This window comes from Canis lupus, chromosome 33, assembly GCF_003254725.2.
Source record: "Canis lupus dingo isolate Sandy chromosome 33, ASM325472v2, whole genome shotgun sequence".
Taxonomy (NCBI): domain Eukaryota; kingdom Metazoa; phylum Chordata; class Mammalia; order Carnivora; family Canidae; genus Canis; species Canis lupus.
The window spans coordinates 1,849,708-1,870,236 of NC_064275.1; the positions used below are offsets into that span (position 1 = coordinate 1,849,708).

General features: G+C 35.8%; 2 protein-coding genes across 10 annotated transcripts in view; one reads left to right on the forward strand and one right to left on the reverse strand.

Annotated features, from left to right (window-relative positions):
• ARL13B (ADP ribosylation factor like GTPase 13B) overlaps positions 1–20,529 on the forward strand; it is a 64,307-nt gene that overhangs the window by 18,150 nt on the left and 25,628 nt on the right. The gene's annotated exons all lie outside the window — the stretch shown is intronic.
• On the reverse strand, positions 6,765–19,837 carry STX19 (syntaxin 19). Of its 3 annotated transcripts, XM_025417731.3 has the most exons (3): positions 18,791–19,128; positions 13,553–13,733; positions 6,765–10,982 (listed from the first exon to the last, which is right to left on the reverse strand). In XM_025417731.3, the coding sequence occupies exon 3, from the start codon at positions 10,855–10,857 to the stop codon at positions 9,973–9,975; it is 885 nt and encodes a 294-aa protein (XP_025273516.1). In that variant the 5' UTR covers positions 10,858–10,982; positions 13,553–13,733; positions 18,791–19,128; the 3' UTR covers positions 6,765–9,972. The 3 variants fall into 3 exon arrangements, with proteins under 3 accessions (XP_025273516.1, XP_025273521.1, XP_025273509.1); XM_025417736.3 differs by lacking the exons at positions 13,553–13,733; positions 18,791–19,128 and adding an exon at positions 19,691–19,837; XM_025417724.3 differs by lacking the exon at positions 13,553–13,733 and having other exon boundaries at positions 18,791–19,127.

Consider the following 20,529-nt stretch of genomic DNA (forward strand, 5'->3'; position numbering starts at 1 on the left):
TTATTAATATAGTGAGGCCCTGTTATGTTCTCCATAAGGATTAGGAATTGAGGTATATTAAGAATAAAAGTTAGACTTAGATCTTCTGGGTATTCAAATATAAGCTATTTTATTTGATAATTTACTTTTTATCAAACTCTGCATTTTGAAATGGCCTATTAACAAGGTTCTAGAATGTTTTTCCACTTTTTTTTCCCCTCTTAATAACTGATGTTTTGCCTTTGTCTTGTCTTTCTTAAAGAGTATTCTTGTTTGGAAATTATTTAAAAGGCTTATTCTTCTAATGCCACATTGATTTCTAAATTTGTATTTCTATATTTCCAAATTGATTATGTGATCTGCGTTGCTACCAACTTAATCATATGCTTATATCATTTTGTCTAGCTGCCTAAGCATTTTTTTAAAGTGACAAAGGACTTTTACACCACCTGCCCTCACAGCCTTTCTGCATAGTAAACACCAGATGGTGCTGTAACTCTAAGACATAGAAAAGGGAAAGTCCTTTATATTGCTCTTAAAATCAGAGTGAGCTGAATGTGTGCCCTTGCCTTCTTGTCCCTTTGTCCTCATGCTTGTTTCATTTCTGAGGATTAAAAAAAAAAGAAAAAGCCAGCTTAATCATGTGGGTAAATAAGAAATTTTAAGCAGAGTTTCTCAGTGGTCCTCAGTGTAAATAAATATTTTTAAACAAAATAGTTTGGAAGATCTGATTACACAAAGTAAGACTTCATGGCATCATTTATTTATACAGGTTATATGGCTTAATTATTCACCAATTAATGAAGTTATTTGATTTGTGTAATCAGTTCTCACCTTTATTGAATCTGAAGGAAAGTTTAATAGATATTTATATGAAGAATGAACTGTGTTGAACCCCGTAGGCTAAAATAGTCTCTACACATTTAAGCAAAGAATTAGTGACTTCTAAAGTAAAAAGTGGTAAAGATTGAGATGACTGATGCTCATGTGTAAAGTAATTGTGTGTTCATTTTTTAACCTAATATTTATTCTTTCATTTATTCATTCATGCATGTGTTAATTCCCCAAATATTTGTTGCACATCCACTATGTGCTAGGCATTGTTCTGGTGATGGGGATACATTTGGGAACAAAAACAATTTAAATCCATGTATGACCTCAGAAGCTTAACATTCTAGGGGGTGATACACACATAAATGTAATAAATAGTTATGTGGTAAATTAGGTGATAAATATATTGAAAAATGCAGGTAAAAGATCTAGGATCCTATAGTGGTGCTATGACGGGTATGTCATAATTAGGATGATCATAGTAAGTCTTATTGAGGAGATGACACTTGAGGGGAGAGAGGCAGTCATGCAGATGTATGTGGAAAAGCCCTGAGGCAGGAGCATGCAGTTCGTAACTGACTATAGTTAGTTGATCACCAAGTGATCAAATAATGGTCATCAAGAGACCTGCTTTCAGTTCTCTCACCTCCCTCAGCTAGTAGATCTTTAGAATAGTGAGGAAAAAAATTCTGAAAATTTTCACCATTATAGGGGATTGTTTCACCATTATAATTTCATGGTGAGATCTCGCAAAGACATGAGAGTTAATAATGGATGCTCTCATGCTTGTGAGATATAGAATGGTTTGTCATTTGACCAGTTTTTTCTAGGGGAATTTTACAACCAGAAGATCTTTATTAATAAAGGTAAACTGCTTTTGAAATGAATGTGCTTTGAAAATTTACAAAATGTACAAAATGCACATTTTTAATAAATTTAGTACACATAGGGGAAGAGTGAGTTAAAAAATGTTTTTTTTTTTTTAATTTTTTTTTTTTTTTAATTTTTATTTATTTATGATAGTCACACACACAGAGAGAGAGAGAGAGGCAGAGACACAGGCAGAGGGAGAAGCAGGCTCCATGCACCGGGAGCCCGATGTGGGATTCGATCCCGGGTCTCCAGGATCGCGCCCTGGGCCAAAGGCAGGCGCCAAACCGCTGCGCCACCCAGGGATCCCAAAATGTTGACCGACCATGCAGAGCCAACCACTGCTAACATTTTGATGAATTTCCTTTGCATATTTTTGTAAAATTTGTAATGTATACAGTTGCATATAATATATAAAATTTCATATCCCATCTTTATTTTTTAAAATATACATATATTTATTTGTTGGTTTTTAAATAAGCTCTTGTGACCCTGAGATCTACAGTCACATGCTCTTCTGACTGAACCAGCCAGGGACCTTCTACCCCACTTATTTTTTATGTTTCTAAATCCCTCTTAAATACCTATCCAAAACTCATATTTGGAAATTCTCCTATTTACCTATTTCTCTCTGATTTACAAGTAATTTCTCTTATTATGTTACTGTCCTGATATTGTTTGAGTCTCTCCTTCTCTCTGGTCCCCTTTATACTTCTCCCCTATGTTCCTAGTATCAGCAGTCTCCTAAGCAGGCTCCCTGCAGTCTTGCCCATCCTCCAAGCTCTCCTCTACATTGCTACTAGGAGCCTTTTTCTTTATTTGATGTTTTTCAAATTTATAAAATTCGGTATTTCACCAAAGAAATCTGATGTTTTACAAAACTGGTACCTGCTTTAACAAGTGAAAGAATTCAAGAATATATTAAGAGTATGAGAGCTCCTTTTAGAGTACACATTTAGTCATTTTACAGTTCATCTGCTTCCAGTCCCTTCAGGTTGCCTTCACTGCTCCATGCAGATGAGAAATTCTGTGTAACTGATCCTGCCCTGGCACATAAGAGGTATGCCAAAGAATACTGCACTAGGTAGTAAGTGGGAAGGGCCTCCGGCAGAACCCTGCTAAGCTCAGTGCTCGGGCCTAGTGTGTTGTGGAAATGTCGATGGAGGGTACCTGAATTAGGAGGCAGGCTACAGTGCTCCTTGTTGCACTTAGCAGCTTCCTTCCAGCCCACAAACATCTGGACCTATCATGGGCAAAATTCAATGACAGCATCTAATTTCTTCTCTTCATCCCTGTGTGAGCCTTAACTAGCTGATTTAGGATCCACAAAACCCCACAACTCACTTCAATACCTAGATAATTTTCGGGGCTCCTGGATGGCTCAGTCAGTTCAGTGGCTGCCTTTCGCTCAGGTCATGATCCTGGGGTCCCTGGATTGAGCCCCGTATTGGGCCCCCTGCTCAGGCTCCCTCTCCCCCTGCCCCTCCCCCTGCTCATGCTCACTCTCTTTCAATTAAATAAGTAAAATCTTAAATATATCTAGATAGCTTTTTCTTCCCACCTTCTAATTATGAACAGTGAACAGTATAAAACCTCTGAGAAGATTCAGTCCTTCAACAGAAATAAACCTTAAAAATTAGAACATTGTTTATAATCACAAAACTACAGATTGATGGAACTGGGATTCATTCATGCTATGGGCAACGAAGTTAGATGACTACAGCAGCAGGACCTGGGCCATCTCTGGGTCTGCCTGTCTTGTCCTTGCACACGAGCCTGACAGCATGTGTCACTACAATGAAGACACAACAAATTCACTTTACGTCACAGACTTGAGGGTTCTCTTGAAAGGTCAGAATCATAGAACATCACTAGGCCTCTGTGTTTTATTAGCTCAGAAATTCTGTTTTACAGTTCTATAGCATTTACTACTTAATGAGCGTAATATTTTGATTAAAATCTCTGAAATAGTGGTGAAAAGTTGAAAAATCATGGTTTAGAGAGAAGATGGAGAGTCTGGAACCTGGATTCTGCAAGTTGGTGTGAATTTATGACCCTGGAAAGTCACTCTACTACTTTGGACTTGGTGGTCAACTGTCTCTTCTATACTAAAAGTAGCTGGAAAATTTTGTAATTCTCCTTTTGTATTCAGCTTATAATTACGTGAACCATACTATATTCTTACTATTGTAAGAATCCATTTTAGTAAAAAAGTACAAGTAATTAAAGAGATGTTATTCAGATTTCTGCTCTGTAATCATGTTAACCTGTTTATTTACCTAGAAAGTGTTCCTTTTACTCTCATAGCTACAATAGGGATTAATTTATGTTCTGATTAAGGTTTGAATTATATTATCTGCCCTCATGTACCCTCCTATACTATTGCTTTAACAATTTATAAATTAATTAAAAAAAAAAACAAAATTATTTACTCCGGACAGATAAAGACTTTTCCAATAGAAAAACAACTTTTGCAATTATATCAATAGCACTGGAATCAACATAATCCCTAATTTCTTGCTTAGTTGAAATATAGTTGACATATACTATTAGTTTCAGGTGCATAACATAGTGATTCAACAATTATGCATATATTACAAAATACTCATCATGTTAAGTGTAGTTACCATCTGTCACCATACAGTTATTACGATATTACTGACTCTATGTCTATGCTGTTCTTTTCCTTCCCATGACTTATTTTACAGCTGGAAGTTTACCTCTTAATCCCTTGTACCTATTTTACCTACCCCCACTCCCCTTCCAGTACTAAGCCCATAGAAGTTTTTCATAAATAATACAAGGCACTATTTGTTGATGCCTCTGGAAAAAACTGAGCTGAAGCTTTCCTTTTTTATGGTTAAAACTCCTCTAATACTTAAAACTGGGATAACTCGAGATCCGAGGCTAAAATTTCCTCCCAGGACAATAACAATTCTCCTTGTGTTAGCACATTTGAACTTTTGGAATGATGCCACTTCCTCATTACATACTGTCTGTTTTCCTGTGGAGCTATATGACCTATCTCTTGGCCAAACATTGTACATTAGATGCTTTGCAGCAAAAGTAATAAATATAGAGGAGTTTTATTCAGGGAAGAAAACCGTATCTCTGTTATGATCTTACTAGGTGTTAGGAACATTTCAATAAAAAATATTTTTTTGACGCAGAGGTCTTTGTTCTATGATGGCCTCCCAGGACCCTCTGAGATCACATACACAATCCTGAGTGCATGTGCACTTTTCTGTGGGAACAGATCCTAGCTCATCAAATTCCTAAAGGATTTCATGACCAAAAAGGTTAGAAACCATGACAGTGAGTTTCCATATTAGGAGGAACAATAACCAGGGTTTTATTATTACTTTTCCAATAGAAGATTTTTGTTTCCAGACTTTATATGCCTACTTGAGCCAACTTTTTTCTAGATAGTATTATAGGAAAATGTTAGTTTACAATTTTCTTTGAGTCATATTCTTTATTATAAGTGCTTAGAAGCTAATTAAGGTTACAGGTTACTCTAATACTGTCATAAAAATTTGAGGAAAATGCACTTTTACCAAGTTAGACCTTTAAATAATAAATAGGAGAACCTAAGTCCTTTATAGTTTGCTAGAAACTCGTAAGTGTGCAAGTATGGACTACCTATGTTCCTTAATCCCTTGATCCCTAGATATAGGTGGTGAGTCCTTTAATGGACTATTTTTAAGATTTCCCTTCTTTTCACAGTGAATCTTAACCAAACTGTCATCTTCATCCACCTTATTCATATTGTTGACTCACCTCCAAACTTCCTTACCAAAGCCTTCCTTTTGTGTCTCCTGGCATCCAGCTTCACTCTTGGCAGCTCTAGTTTATAATGAAGCTCCTCAGCTGGTTGACTTCCTAGGTAATTGATGCTTAAGGAACCTTCAGAAGTTCCCATCATTCCCTTCTCCACAGGAACACACTTTATTTAAAAACAGTATAACAAAAAGAAACCTGCTGGTAGTGTTGTTAGCAAGATGTTTTCTGGGATCCATCTGCATCAGCATCCACCCACACCTTTTAGCTTTCTGAGAGTGGAGCAGGGAATGGGCTTTTTTCACAGGTTCTCCAGATCATTGTGATGCACAGCAAAAGTTGAGAACTACTAGTATAGGGGAAAGCGCGGGCTTTGGAGTCAGACAGGCCTTGGGTAGCTTCCTTGCTCTCTCTGAGCTTTCATGTCCCCATTTGTAAATAAGGATTTTAGTGTTGTCATGTGAATTTCAAATGATGTATTTATAGCAGCCAGTGCAGCACTTAGTAGTGTTCTGTAATGTGATGATGGATATGAATAGTTATTGTTGTTGATACACTGTGCCTGGATGGAGATGGATTAGGAGAGCCAGTTTTAAAGTGTGTCATCGTATGAATTCAGGCCACATGAAGCTTCTGATTACAGAAAATGACATAATTTAGGAGGTGAGAATATAAGCCCAAATAAGTGCTCATATTAATTTTACCAGATTTCCTAATATCATACCTCTAATGCTTAATAATTTTTTCTCTTTAAGGTAGTAATTTTAAGGAAAAAAATTACTTTTTAGTACCTATTGAGTGTGTGAATAAAGTATTTACAAAATGTTCAACTAATTAAGTATCCTGTTGTTTTTGTTGCTTTAGTTGGGGGTTTTTTTGTTTTGTTTTAAGATTTTATTTATCTGAGATAGAGTGAGTGCACATGAGCAGGGGAGAGGGGCAAAGGGAGAAGGAGCCTGACATGGGGCTTGATCCCAGGACTCTCAGATCATGACCTGAGCCAAAGGCAGACTGAGCCAGCCAGCCACCCCTCTTTTTTTTTTTTTAAGATTTTATTTTTAAGTAATCATTATACCCAACATAGGGCTTGAATTTACAATCCCAAGATCAAGAGTCATATGCTCCACTGATTTATCCAGCCAACCAGGGGCCCCAGGGTCATTCTAATTGGTTTTAAAATGTAACAATGAAAATTATATGTGATACATGTGATGTATTACTTGTTATAAATCTTTCTGTGCTTAAGTCTTGCTTTAGAAGCACTATGTACAAAAATAAATAAATAAAAGCACTATGTACAGATATAAATGCTAATAGAAAATTGCTATTTTACAAAGCCACCTGGACAAAATTATGTTAGTGAATATTAAATAATACTTAATATTCTCAGTTTCCATGATAAATAATTAGGAACAGTTATAAACAGGCGTCAGTAAGGTACCAGGTTAAAGGAAATAGTACAACTTTAGAAGGGACAGAAGAAATTTATCACCAGCTGATTAGATGGAGAGTTTGTCAGTGGTTTTAAATTCATCTTTTTTTTTTTTTTTATAAAGTTCTTTATACATTTGGAGCTGACACATGTGAAACATTTTTCTCCAATAATACTTGATAATTGACAAAGTAGAAAGCTCGTTAATCTCCTTATATTTTATAATTTAGAAATTATTTTATAGTGTTAGTAGATATATATATTTGTGCTGTCCTTTAATTTCATCATGCTTTCAGTCAATTATGTGGTCTCAGTTCTTTAGGAAATAGAAACTATTACATGAGAGTTCTCTCATTTAGGATCACATTTTTGCTGAACTATCCTTATCAGCTTTTCTTCCTGAATGTTGCCTTCTCTCCTAGTACTTGGAAAACGTGCTTCAGCTCCTCTGTAAGGCCAGCTTCTTCATCTGTACTATAGGTCCCAGCCCTTCCTACTTTTGCATATAATTCCTTCCCTTTCTTATATCAAGACTTTGGCTCTCTGGATCATTCCCGTTAGTGGGATAGTCTTGCCAACTATTATGGAATCTTTTGACTCTGCATTCCTCTTCAGCAGGTAGTTCCTTTTTATAGTCCTCTATTCACATGGCTGGAGAGAATAGTTTATAGCAGCTGCTATACTTTTTCATGCGACCTTCTTTCTTCCACATACTCCACTTGTGCTTAGATACCTACCGTTCCTTGAAACTGCTCATGTTGCAGTCAACAAACTGTCTCCACGTTGCCAAATCCATTCATCAGTGTGCTGTGCTCAAGTTCACCTTTCCCTCAACATTGTTCTTTTAACACAACATTGCAGCATGCTTTTTTGGTTTTCCTTCTACTTCATTGATGGCTTTTTCTCAATTTCCTTTATTAACTCTTGCTTTAGGAGGAAATTTTGGGTACTCCAGCCTCTTTTCTGGGCATCTGGTTTTTTACATCTACAAACTTCTTGGGTGACTTCATTCTAACATCACCTGACCTTAAATATTGTTTATTCAAATGACCCAAATCTATATTTCTAGCCCTTACCTCTTCCAAGAGCTCCTGCTGACACAGCTAATATCTTAGAAATCTCCACTTGGGCCTTTTATAGTAATCTCATGTTTTCTTGGCCAAAATAGGATTCTAGATTTCCCTTTTACCCCCAATTCTGAAACCCTTATCTCTTTTTCTTGATGACATCCTCATCCAGTCAGTATCCTATAGATTCGAGTTCTTAAATCTATCATAAGCTAGTCTAATTTTTTTTTCTTTCATCACTAGTTGTATAGTATGTAGTAAAGAACTGCTTCTAGAATCAGACTGCCTGGTTCAAATTCTGATCCTCACAGTTTCTGTGACTTGGAACAGGTTACTTAACCTTGCTGTAGCTCAGTGTTTTTGTTGGTAAAAATGTAAAATCATTAGAACAATGCTGAGATGTAATACATATTTTATTAATCCTGAGTATTAGTACTGTCACCACCACCACCTCTACTCCCATTCTAGTCCATGCTTCCACCTCTTTTACTGGGCTTACTGTATTAACCTGATTATTTTCTATACCTGCATACTTGTCCTCTACTCATCTGCCCCAAACCCATTCTAACCCACATACAGTGGACAGATTGATTTTTCTCAAATATAAATTGTATAACACTATTTTCAGCCAAAACAGTCTGAAGGCTTTGCATTGATTAAACTTGCTGTAAAGTTTGAACTTATGTGGCTTACAAAAGCTTCAATCTAGCCCCTGCTGACCTTTCTTTTTTCTTTTTTTAATTTTTATTTATTTATGATAGTCACAGAGAGAGAGAGAGAGAGGCAGAGACACAGGCAGAGGGAGAAGCAGGCTCCATGCACCGGGAGCCCGATGTGGGATTCGATCCTGGGTCTTCAGGATCGCGCCCTGGGCCAAAGGCAGGCGCCAAACCGCTGCGCCACCCAGGGATCCCCCCTGCTGACCTTTCTTAACTTTATCTCTTACCTTGTTACTCTTCCCTTACCATGATACAGATGTGTTACTCACTTTTCTTTAAGCAGAATAAGTTATGTCATCCTCAAGGTCTTTGTAACTGTTTTCTATACCTGGGATATACTTTTACTTGTCTTAATCATTCAGATCTTCATTTACTATTACCTTTCAGAGAGACCCTCACTGACCACCCAACCAAAAGAAGCCACTCCAACCATCTGTGTCTCAACGCCTTGTTTTAAGTTTCTACTGAGAACTTAATATTATCTAATATTTATATTTGTTAGTTACCTGCTTTGTCCACTAAAATGTGAATTCCAAATCTCTATCCCTCTGTGAGTTCAAACTCTATCCCCAGCCCATAGTGCAGTGCTCAGCTTATGTGGTAAAGTGATGGAGAAACTTTGGAGAATGCAGTTACCTTTATTTTCTACATTATTTGCCAAACTTCTTGACTTGTAACAGAGTGTACTGAAGGGAGCCATGTTCAGGAAAACAGTGCCTTACTTTCTTAGGCCTTAAGCTAGATTCAGCTCCCAGTTACCAAACAGATTCTTCATTGAGTACATGGTTAGAATTTCCCAAGGTATGTTGGCCACTGAGTTAACTGACCTATCTGAGCATAAAAGATTTGACAGAGCTTCTGGTTTGATTTTGCTTTAATACAGCACTCAGAGGTCTTGTTATATATACCTCTTAACTACTAAAAAACTCTCAAATACTCTCAAACAATCCAGAAGGACTGTTTAAGCAGTTGTCACTGATACTCATCTTACTAAGGCATAAAGTTACAAAAATACATACTAGCGCTTGATAGTTGAACAGAAATATGATCATTGATTTCATTTTCAATAGTTAATCCATGAGTTTAAAGTTAACTATACTGTTTTTAGTTTAATAAGTGAAGGCTTGTTTTGTCACTGACTTCAAAAGTTTCTGTTCTAGCAGGTAAGGACTAAAGAGGATAATTATGACTTCGTTGTGATGAAAGTTGTGTGAATGGATCTATAAAATGAAGGAAAACACTGAAACGTAGGATATCTTCATCCTAAAACTGGAAAATGTCTAAAATAGCCTCTTTATTTTGAACTACAGCATGGACAACACCAACAGCACAATACCTTACAAGGATTTCTTTTTTTGTATTTTACAGCTAGTCCAAATTTCTCTTTAGTAGTATTAACGTATTCTTTTGTACCGTTCACCATCATTTCAATATTGTTGATGCTTTCTCCTTGTTCCTCTACTAAAAGAGATATCTGAATGAAAAGGTCCCTTAAGTCCTTTATTTGGTTCTCCAAATTAACAAGTTCCTTGTGTCTCTGTTCTATCTCTGAGAGTTGTGCTTTAGTAATAGTGATTTCTGTAAGTAAGCTTTCATTAAAAACTTCCCATTTTCCTTGATAAAGCATATCATTTACTTCTTCTTCAGGCACTTCTTTTCCAGCAACCTCAAGCTGACGGAAAATAAATGTCTTGCACTTCTCTTGCTTTGCTGCTATTGTATCATTGTATGTAAACATGGTTTGCTGAAATTGGCGGAACATAGCAGCATGCTGAGATTTCAGTATCCTTGTCACCACTGATGATGGACCATTTTCAGCCTCTGACTTTTTAACTTCTTTTACTAAATCATCCAAACCTCTATTAATGTGTTCTGCTTGGATTTTTATCTCCTTTGTAATGCTAGACTCTCTCTTAAGTAGACTAAACCTTCTCATTGAAGCCAACAGACTTCTCTGTTGCTGCCCAAATTTTTGAACATCATCTGTCAAATTGTTAATACTCTCCTGTAGTTTTTGGATCTCATGCAGGTGTCTCTCAGCTACAGGCTCTCTTTCATAAATAACAGCTTGCTGCAAAAACACTCCTTGTTCTTCTGCTTCTATAGCTGACACATGCCTGTCTTTAGAGAGTTCGATTTCCTTTGTTCGTTGCTTTAGTTCTTGAAGTCGATCTTTCATCTTCCCTTTCCTCTTAAGAAGCAAAAATGATTGAGTCAAACAAATAAAAATTTGGCATTTTTCCCTCAGTAGCAGTTGGCTTCACATAGCTATGTGTGTCTTCCAGGGAAAATCCTCCTAGTTTTCTGAAAAGAGGTTGAAAAATTAGAAAAATCATTAAGAACTTCCTCATAAAAATAACTGAATAGGAAAAGTAATGTAAAATAATTTATAAGTTATTATGCATCTTTGTGGGACTACTGTGAATCCTTTTTGGTTGAGTGAAGTAGCTGAGAAAGCAGTGATAGAGATCCCGTTGCCCCCAAATAAGTACTTTAGTGTCATAATATTGTCACATAATAGATTTTTGTGCATACAGAGAATATATGTTAGAATGGAAGATTTGACCATATAGTCAAGTTTTAGAAGTAAAAGGGCACTCTGAAAATGCCCTTACTACTAAAGATACTGTTCCCAGTTAGTTTGGTCTGTGTAATGTTAAACTCATTTTGCTAAATATGTGTAATTCAGTTAAAATCAGTACAGTGATGGCAGATTCTATTTGAGCACTTGAAATAATATAGAAAATGTGGAATTTATTTTAAAATTTCTGAGGCTTCTTTCTAGATGGATTAACACATTATTTGACATAGCTTTTTTTTTTATCCATTATATACATATGAAAACATATTCTTGGTTTGATTATGCTCGTTTCCCATTCTTAGCATTCATTCCTTTGTAGAGATATCCAGACTTAGAACAAAATTTATGTACATTCATATTAAGTGCTATTTTTTTTTTCAAACATGAGAATATATAAAGTCTTGTTTTGGGGTGCTCATAATATTGACATTATATCCTGTGTTGGTAGTTATCCACAGGATTAAATTTGGTGTACATAATTTATAAATAGTGATTTATATACATATATAATGATATGCATATGTATATAAAATGAAGGTAATAAATAGGGATGCAAACTGGTGAAGCCACTGTGGAAAAGAGTATAGAGGTTCCTCAAAGAGTTAAAAATAGAGCTGCCCTATGATCCAGCAATTGTACTACTAGGCATTCAGAGAGTTACACGTGCCCCAATGTTTGTAGCAGCCACATCTACGTCCGTGTTATAGAAACAGCCTAGGTGTCCATGGACCAATGAGTGGATAAGGAAGAGGTGGTGTGTATATATACAATGGAATGTTACTTGGCCACAAAAGGGAATGTAATCTTGCCATTTGCAATGACATGGATGGAGCTAAAGTATATTACACTGAGCAAAATAAGTCAGACTAAGAAAGACAAGTACCATATGATTTCACTCCTATGTGGAATTTAAGAAACAAAACAAATGAGTAAAGGAGGAAAAGAAAGAGAGTGGGAGAGGCAAACTAAGAAACAGACTCTTTGGGATCCCTGGGTGGCGCAGCGGTTTGGCGCCTGCCTTTGGCCCAGGGCGCGATCCTGGAGACCCGGGATCGAATCCCACATCAGGCTCCCGGTGCATGGAGCCTGCTTCTCCCTCTGCCTGTGTCTCTGCCCCTCTCTCTCTCTCTCTCTCTCTCTCTCTGTGACTATCATAAATAAATTTAAAAAAATTAACAAAATAAAACTTGAGGAGTGATTTAAAGCATTTTTAAAAAAAAAAAAAAAAAAAAAAAAGAAACAGACTCTTTTTTTTTTTTATGATAGTCACAAAGAGAGAGAGAGGCAGAGACACAGGCAGAGGGAGAAGCAGGCTCCATGCACCGGGAGCCCGACATGGGATTCGATCCCGGGTCTCCAGGATCGTGCCCTGGGCCAAAGGCAGACGCCAAACCGCTGTGCCACCCAGGGTTCCCTAAGAAACAGACTCTTAACTATAGAGAACAAACTGATGATTACCACAGGGAGGGAGGGTGGGGGGATGGGTTAAATAGGTGATGAGGCTTAAGGAGGGCACTTGCTATAATGAGCCCTGGGTGTATGGAAGTTTTGAATCACTATATTGTACACCTGGAAATAATGTTACACTGTATGTTAACTAACTGGAATTTAAATAAAAAATATATTGAAAAAGGCAATCTATGTTAATATTTTCACGGTGCATCTTGACTTTAGAAAGGCACTTAATAATACCTTTCATGATATTTTTGCAGATAAGAAGCTGTTGGGGAGTTAGAAATAATGCATCGAATCACATATAGTATTAGTATAAGCCAGAGAAAAATCAACCAGTGTTGGTATTCAAAGATTAAAATAACACAGGACTGTATACTAAAAGTAACAAAATTATGTTTAACCAGGACAGATGTAAAATATTGCAGCTAGCTTAGAAAACACCTTTACATCTATAAAATGGGAGATCCTGTGTTCATAGCAGTACTTATGAAAATTACTGGAGATTTAGTTGATTCTGAGCTTTCTACAACATAATCATGCTTTCATGAAAAATAGTGTCATGTCTAGATTGACTAAGAAAAATAACAGTAGGCTAGATGACTCTGGGCCAGTCAAAGCAGATGGAAAAAGGGCTGTGTTAGGCTCTGATGTTTTGAGATGAAAATACATAAATTGGGAATTTCCAAATTGTCATGGAAGGATGAGATTGGAAGACTGTAATACAAAGAGAATCATTGGAAGGAATACAAATACTTATCCTGCAAAGGAGATATAGGGAATGTCTACAGCTGGTTTCTGGAATGTATAGGTCTGTATGTACTAGAGGGATATGACTTACTTGGCGTTAGTCCAAAGACGATGGGTGGAAATCACATGGAGAGAGGTTTGATTTAATATAAAGACTTTTCAAACAGTAGAATTGTCCCAAGGTGGAATGAACTGCTAATGAGTTAATAAGCTTGCCATCACTGGAGGTGTTCAAGATTCCTGGACGATGACCCAGTCGAGCATGTAGAGGCCTGTTTTGCGCAAAAAGTTAAGCCAGTGTCCTAATAATACTCCTTTAGTTTTAAAGGATTGGTATTTTGTCAGATAATTATTGAGGCTTACTATATGCAAAATTTTAAATGCTGTAGTATTTATTAAATAATATCTGTCTCTGAATAATTTACACTCTGGATTTGGGACAGTAGACAAACATAAATGAGACCATTTTGGATCTTGATATATCAGTTAAGCAAGACTTCTCTAAGGAGCTATTTGAGCTGTGAGACCTAATGTTGAGAAGACAGCCAAGGGATACTATCTGGGGTGTAGGAGATGGGGTGCCAAGCCAATGAATGGAATTCCAGAAAGAATCCCTATAAGGTAATTAATTTCTGCATTTTTCTTATGGGAAATTGAGAATCAGAGGAGTTAAATGTCTTATCCAGAGCTTGTTAGTAGTAGTAGTGGTTAAATAATGCCAGATTTCCTGGCTGTTAGACCAGTGCTTTTCTCAGCATAAGATATATAAAATTTCCCAGAATATATATATATATATATATTACATAAAGCTGGGATAATCTATATGCTCTTTTGTATTCAGTATTTTATTAAATATCTGATGATTATGTTGGTATAGATATTTTAAAACACTCAAAAGCATTGGGAAGTGGTTGTAGAAACAATTCCTCATCTGGCAACTTTGTGAAAGTGAAATTACCACTCATAATTTACTATATATACCTCTGCTAAAGACAACCATCTTTCCAGTGAAGAGGGAGGTTGATGCAAAAGTCAGTTAGCTTAATGATTTATCTTGAATAGCTCCCTACTGCTCTTTGTTTGTTTTAGTGTTATTTATTACTTCCTCCTCTGTATGCTCTCTCTGGTATTAACTTACTGATGCTGAAAATAAATTCTTCCCCAAAGTGTTTAAGATATCATGTCGCTTTTTTTTTTTTTTTATAAATTTTTATTTATTTATGATAGTCTCACAGAGAGAGAGAGAGAGAGAGAGAGAGAGAGAGGCAGAGACACAGGCAGAGGGAGAAGCAGGCTCCATGCACCGGGAGCCTGACGTGGGACTCGATCCCGGGTCTCCAGGATCGCGCCCTGGGCCAAAGGCAGGCGCCAAACCGCTGCGCCACCCAGGGATCCCTCATGTCGCTTTTGATGTAGTTGCAAACTTTTTCTTTTTTTACATTGACTTTTAAATATGACTTTTATTTTCCTCAAATTAACACATATAGACAGTTTAAGAAGTCAAGTCACTTCAAGGCTTATAAACTGCTGACCCCTGCCTGCCCCACCACATCTCATTTCCAGTTTCCCACTCCCAATGGCAGTAATTTTCAGCTTCTTAGCTGTATGTTGCTTTTAAACTTTCTATTTCTAGGTAATTTGCTTATGTAGGTGTTTCTGCTTTTTCAATTTTAAATATTATATTGAATCTCTGCTATGACAGATATGAATTTAACTTTTTCTTAAACCCCGAGCCTTTCTTCAATTTTCCCTCTCTCAATATAGTTAACCATAATTTTTGGTTAGTCAGTATTCTGTGTTTACATTACCATAACTACGCATTTTCGTAGTTCAAATGTTACATATGCCAGAGTCACATAAGGTACTGTGGTCATATTTCCTTCCTCAGATAATTTTTTTCATTGTTTCTAGGTCTTTTCAGTGGATAGAGCTAGGAAATGTGTATTTTCACTTTAAGAAAGTTTTTCATTGAAGTATCTACGTGTATATAGAAAATGCCCAAAATAAAAATGTTTAAGATAATGATTTTTCACACATCCATGTAACTACCACATTGACCAAGGACTATGTACCTTCTAAAATTTCTCTTGAAGACACTAATTATCGAAGTTTTTCAATTGCCTCATTTTGTGCATGTGCATTACTAACTCATTCTAAAACTCTTCAATTGGGATCCCTGGGTAGTGCAGCAGTTTGGCGCCTGCCTTTGGCCCAGGGCGCGATCCTGGAGACCGGATCGAATCCCATGTCGGGCTCCCGGTGCATGGAGCCTGCTTCTCTCTCTCACTGTGTGCCTATCATAAATTTAAAAAAAAAAAAAAAAAACCTCTTCAATTGAACTGAAAATATCCTCTCTCTATATATATATTTAAAGATTTTATTTATTTATTCATGAGAGACACAGAGAGAGAGGCAGACACACAAGCAGAGGGAGAAGCAGGCTCCATGAAGGAAGCTGGTTGCGGGACTTGATCCCAGGACCCTGGGATCATGCCCTGGGCCAAAGGCAGGCGCCAAACTGCTGAGCCACCCAGGTATCCCTCTTTTGTGAACTTTGTCAGTAGTTTGTCTCTAGTGGGTAATTATATATGTGGATGCTCTGAGTGCTCTGCCATATATATATATAAACCTATTCTTTGTGTTTGGTACTACCAGGCCCCTTGGGAGCTTTCCCAATTTATCCCAGGTAGTAGAAGTATGGGCTTGATGTTTCTCTAGTGATTTCTGTAGCCCACATAACATACATATGAGTCTGATTTTTTTTTCTAGTGATTTTTATATAGCCCCAGTGGACACCTCCCTTCCTGCTGTAATCTTAGACAAACCAACAGGTTTTCCTGTATCTGTATATGGACTATATTCTATTTTTTTCTAGTTCACTACTTCAGGTAGGAAGCCCAGTTTTAGTCTATGCACACATTCTAACCCACAACCTCTAAGATAAAGTATTTGTGTGGAGTTTGCTTTAATTCCCACTTTCCATTTTGACTATGATTGTGTTCCCTTTTCAATTCTGACATCTGGAAATTTCCTGTTCTTCAAATCTAACAGTGCAGTTTAAAATTTTGTCTTTTTTCCCTTAAGATTATATCAAATACTCTATATAAGAGGGGGGAATATCTTGTGGATCTGGACTGAAAGTCATGGGTGATTATCTTTACAAAGTTAACTAATTCAGAATGTTCCTTAAATCCTTAGCATATGTACATGTAAGGTGCACTTACATGTTACATAGAAATGGCATTTTCTAGTAGCTACATGCTTGTAACTATGTGCATAACTATTTCTACCTTGGCTGCTTGATCTTCTAGCTTCATGAAGCAGAATATTAGGCAAAGTGAGACATCTAAGCTTATTAGAATTTGAAAGTTAGAAGAGACAGAGTTCATGAAGCCAGAAAGTATAACAGCTTAGACTAAGTGAAATTGATGAGATCACCATCATATGTAATCTTTTCTGTACCTTACATTTATTTTTCTTAGGTTGGAAGAGTTCTATCCAAATATGAACCATCTTTCAGCATATTTAGCTTACTATATTGTACAGTTTTGAATTGTACTATATTAATAACCATCTTCAAGCTTAAACATGGCATTTGCAAAACGAAAGTTAGAAGACTATTATAAATATAGTAATCGACTTTGACAATTTGTTCTAGGAAATAGAAAAGTAAACCTTGTATGACTCAAACTTTCTCTACCCTATTACAAACAGGGGATATTCCCAAAAATAGAAATATGAATAAAATTACCTCATGCTTTAAGAAATATGCCCTGGGATAGATACAGATATATAGATTTTTTTTTGTTTTTTTTAGCAAGGCATTTCTTTCTACAGTTACTATATTAAATACAATATTTTAATAAATGTAACCAGTTTTTATACAACATAAAATGGAATGTTCTTTTGCTTTTATGAATGAAGACAACTTGTAGACATTTTCTTAGTTCAAGGTGAAGGCAGCTGGTATTGGAAAATCCACCTTTGGCTACTTAAATATGGAAAACAAACTTTTAAAAAAAATTGGCAAATTGCACATATTCTTTCAAAGCTTAAATTATCTGATGTTTTTTGTAATGCAATCTTTCAGTGTTTTTTTTCCATTCTATTTATTGTTAATAAGTTGTTAAAATTTACTTGCTTAATGTAACAATAAGACCATTTTGTTTAAATATTTAAGACCCTTGTATAATTCTGAATTCTAACTTATCTGATTAAGTGGTATATACATGAAATGACTTTTATATTAAATGTAAAACTACATAACCATGGAGATATGTTGTAGGTGTATCATAGCCAACTTTCAAGTCCACCCTTGAAACGTTTTAAAAAGTCATTATGATTTTGATTGAAAATGGATTATTTATTAAGTTCTAACATTGTAGGAATTATAAAATAACTGGAGAAATAGCAAAAAATAAATAAATTTTATAAGCATCACATATATTGCTTAATTTTCAAAGTATTAGACCTACATATATATATATATATATATATATGTTACATTTAAATAATGCTGACTTAAATTTTTTAAACTATTAAATATATTTATATTGAGTTTTATAATTTCAATATATTGAAACATTAAAAATGTATTTTGATATTTTTACTGTAGTCCTTTTACAACAAAGTTATTTTCCTTTTTTTTTAAGATTTTATTTATTTATTCATGAGAGACACACACAGAGAGAGAGAGAGAGAGAGAGAGAGAGAGGCAGAGACATAGGAGAGGGAGAAGCAGGCTCCATGCAGAGAACCCGATGTGGGACTCGATCCCCGGTCTCCAGGATCAGGCCCTGGGCTGAAGGCGGCGCTAAACCTCTGAGCCACCCGGGCTGCCCCCAAAGTTATTTTCTAATTTTTTCCAGTTTAAAATATTTTTGGAAACAGCAGTGAAGAAATTAAGACCTTATAGAAAATTATTTTAACTTAAAAATTACACGTTTGTCAAATTTAAGCCTAAGTTTTTCACAGTTAAATGTAAAAGTATTCTCTAAAGCAAGCACAATATGACTAATTTATAGTCAGCCTACAAAAGAAAGAATTTTGTGTTTAGAAAATCTGACTTTTTCGTGTTTCCAAAATGAAAACTTATTTTTTAAAGGAATTAAAATAAAAAGTTGATTTTTGGTACAGTGGATTATTTCTAAGAGCTCTAAACCCAAATCTTATTCAATATATTAGCAGTATAAATGAACAGATCAGCTACCTGTCCAAATCTGAGCAAACCAGTAACTTTAATTATCTACGTAGTTATTTTTAAATATCACACAATCCAGTCTTTGGATGTCTTGCATGGAAAAGTACAAAAAAAGAGTAGTTTATTTACCTTTGTCTTGTTCTTTTTGTTGCTTTCCACCTGCGGTGTTGAGGTCCTGCCCTTAAGAGAAAGACTGAGTATCGTCTGTAACGTTTCAATCAAATCATTTAAGCCTCTGTGTTATGGTTCACAGGCTAATTTCTGTATGGTTTTTCATATAGTTAATGTAATTGAAAGCCAAATAATGAAGTCAAGTAAGTTAGACATACAGTTGTCCTTTTGCTGTTAGTATCAAATGAGAGAACAAATTGCTTACTTCACACCTGGAGAATCCGGTTTTGCCTGTTAGCCTCCCATTCTTTAGATTAAAGGAAGATCATTTTCATTGGAGCTAGCTGGTAACAGGAAGTCCTTGTTAAACTGCTTACATAGAGTATTTGGCACAGTCTCTGTATTTCTGATTCTGTATTCTATATAAAATACACGAGTCACAAAAGGACGGTCTGTATTTAAACAGAAGTTACTTTGTTTTCTTTAGATATCAAAACTTGCTAAATATACAGAATTTGGAATAAATAAAAATGGAAATTTTTTCCATTTACTTTAAAATGATTGAATTCTATTTTATTGTAGGAAATCCCAAAGGCTTAACCCATGAAATCATTGAATTTCAGTACTACGACAGCCAGAAAAGAGCTTGTCTTTAAACCTTCCACCCTTTTCTTTTTACCTACATCTGCTATTTTCACTTTAAAATAAGTTATTTACATAGTTTCAGTGTAGAAAAACTGAAGTTGTGCAGCAATCTGTGATACTATGTGTAATATCAGTATAACAATTCAAAATAAAATTTTACCAGAGTGAAATATTTATAGAAAGTATTAGAAATGAGATTTCTCTCACGCTACTAAATTTCCTTTAAAAAAATAAAAATAAAAAATAAATAAATAAATAAATAAATTTCCTTACCTTTCCTTTTTTGCTGCCTGAGTTGTTGTGATTTGAGGGTAAGAGGAGGGACATTGCTATAATATCTAGCAAAATAACATTTGCATTTATTCTTTGACTTAGTAGTCCCACTTCCTGGAATATGTTCCCCAAATAATAAATAACTCCTTCACACACTTACTCTTCACGGCACTCCTTGTGAAAACAAATCACTTGGATACAGCCCAAAAGTCCTTCAGTGTAGGCCTGGCTGAATAAACAGAAACAGACCATTTTGCTCATTAATAAAGAATATAATAATTAAAAAGATTTCTCTGTACTGCTCCAGGGTAATTTTAGGATTTACTACTTTTTAAAAAAAGCCTGGTGCTGCACAAGGTTATACTGTACTAGCTTTGGAGAAAGAAGTAGAGGGTAGAGATACACACAAATACCCCTCCCCACCACCAGTCAATAGCAGTGAATTTCTATAGTGCCAAATTGTGTACTTTAAGATACCTTTTCGGGATGCCAGGGTGGCTCAGTTGTTGAGCATCTGCCTTTGGCTCAGGGAGTGATTCCTGGGTCCTGGGATCGAGTCCTACATCGGGCTCCCTGCAGAGTCTGCTTCTCCCTCTACCTGTGTCTCTGCCTCTCTCTCTCTCTCTCTCTCTCTCTCATGAATAAATAAATAAAATATTTTTTTAAAAGCTACCTTTTCCCCCATATACATGTTTATATTTTCAAAAAGGAATAGTGGGAGGAAAAACTAAAACCAATAAAAATAGTTACCTTAAGGAGAATGGAAAGAATAGAGAGAGGAAAAAGGACAGAGATGGAAAATATTGTCTGATTGTCCCTTATTTTTGTAGTTTTGAATT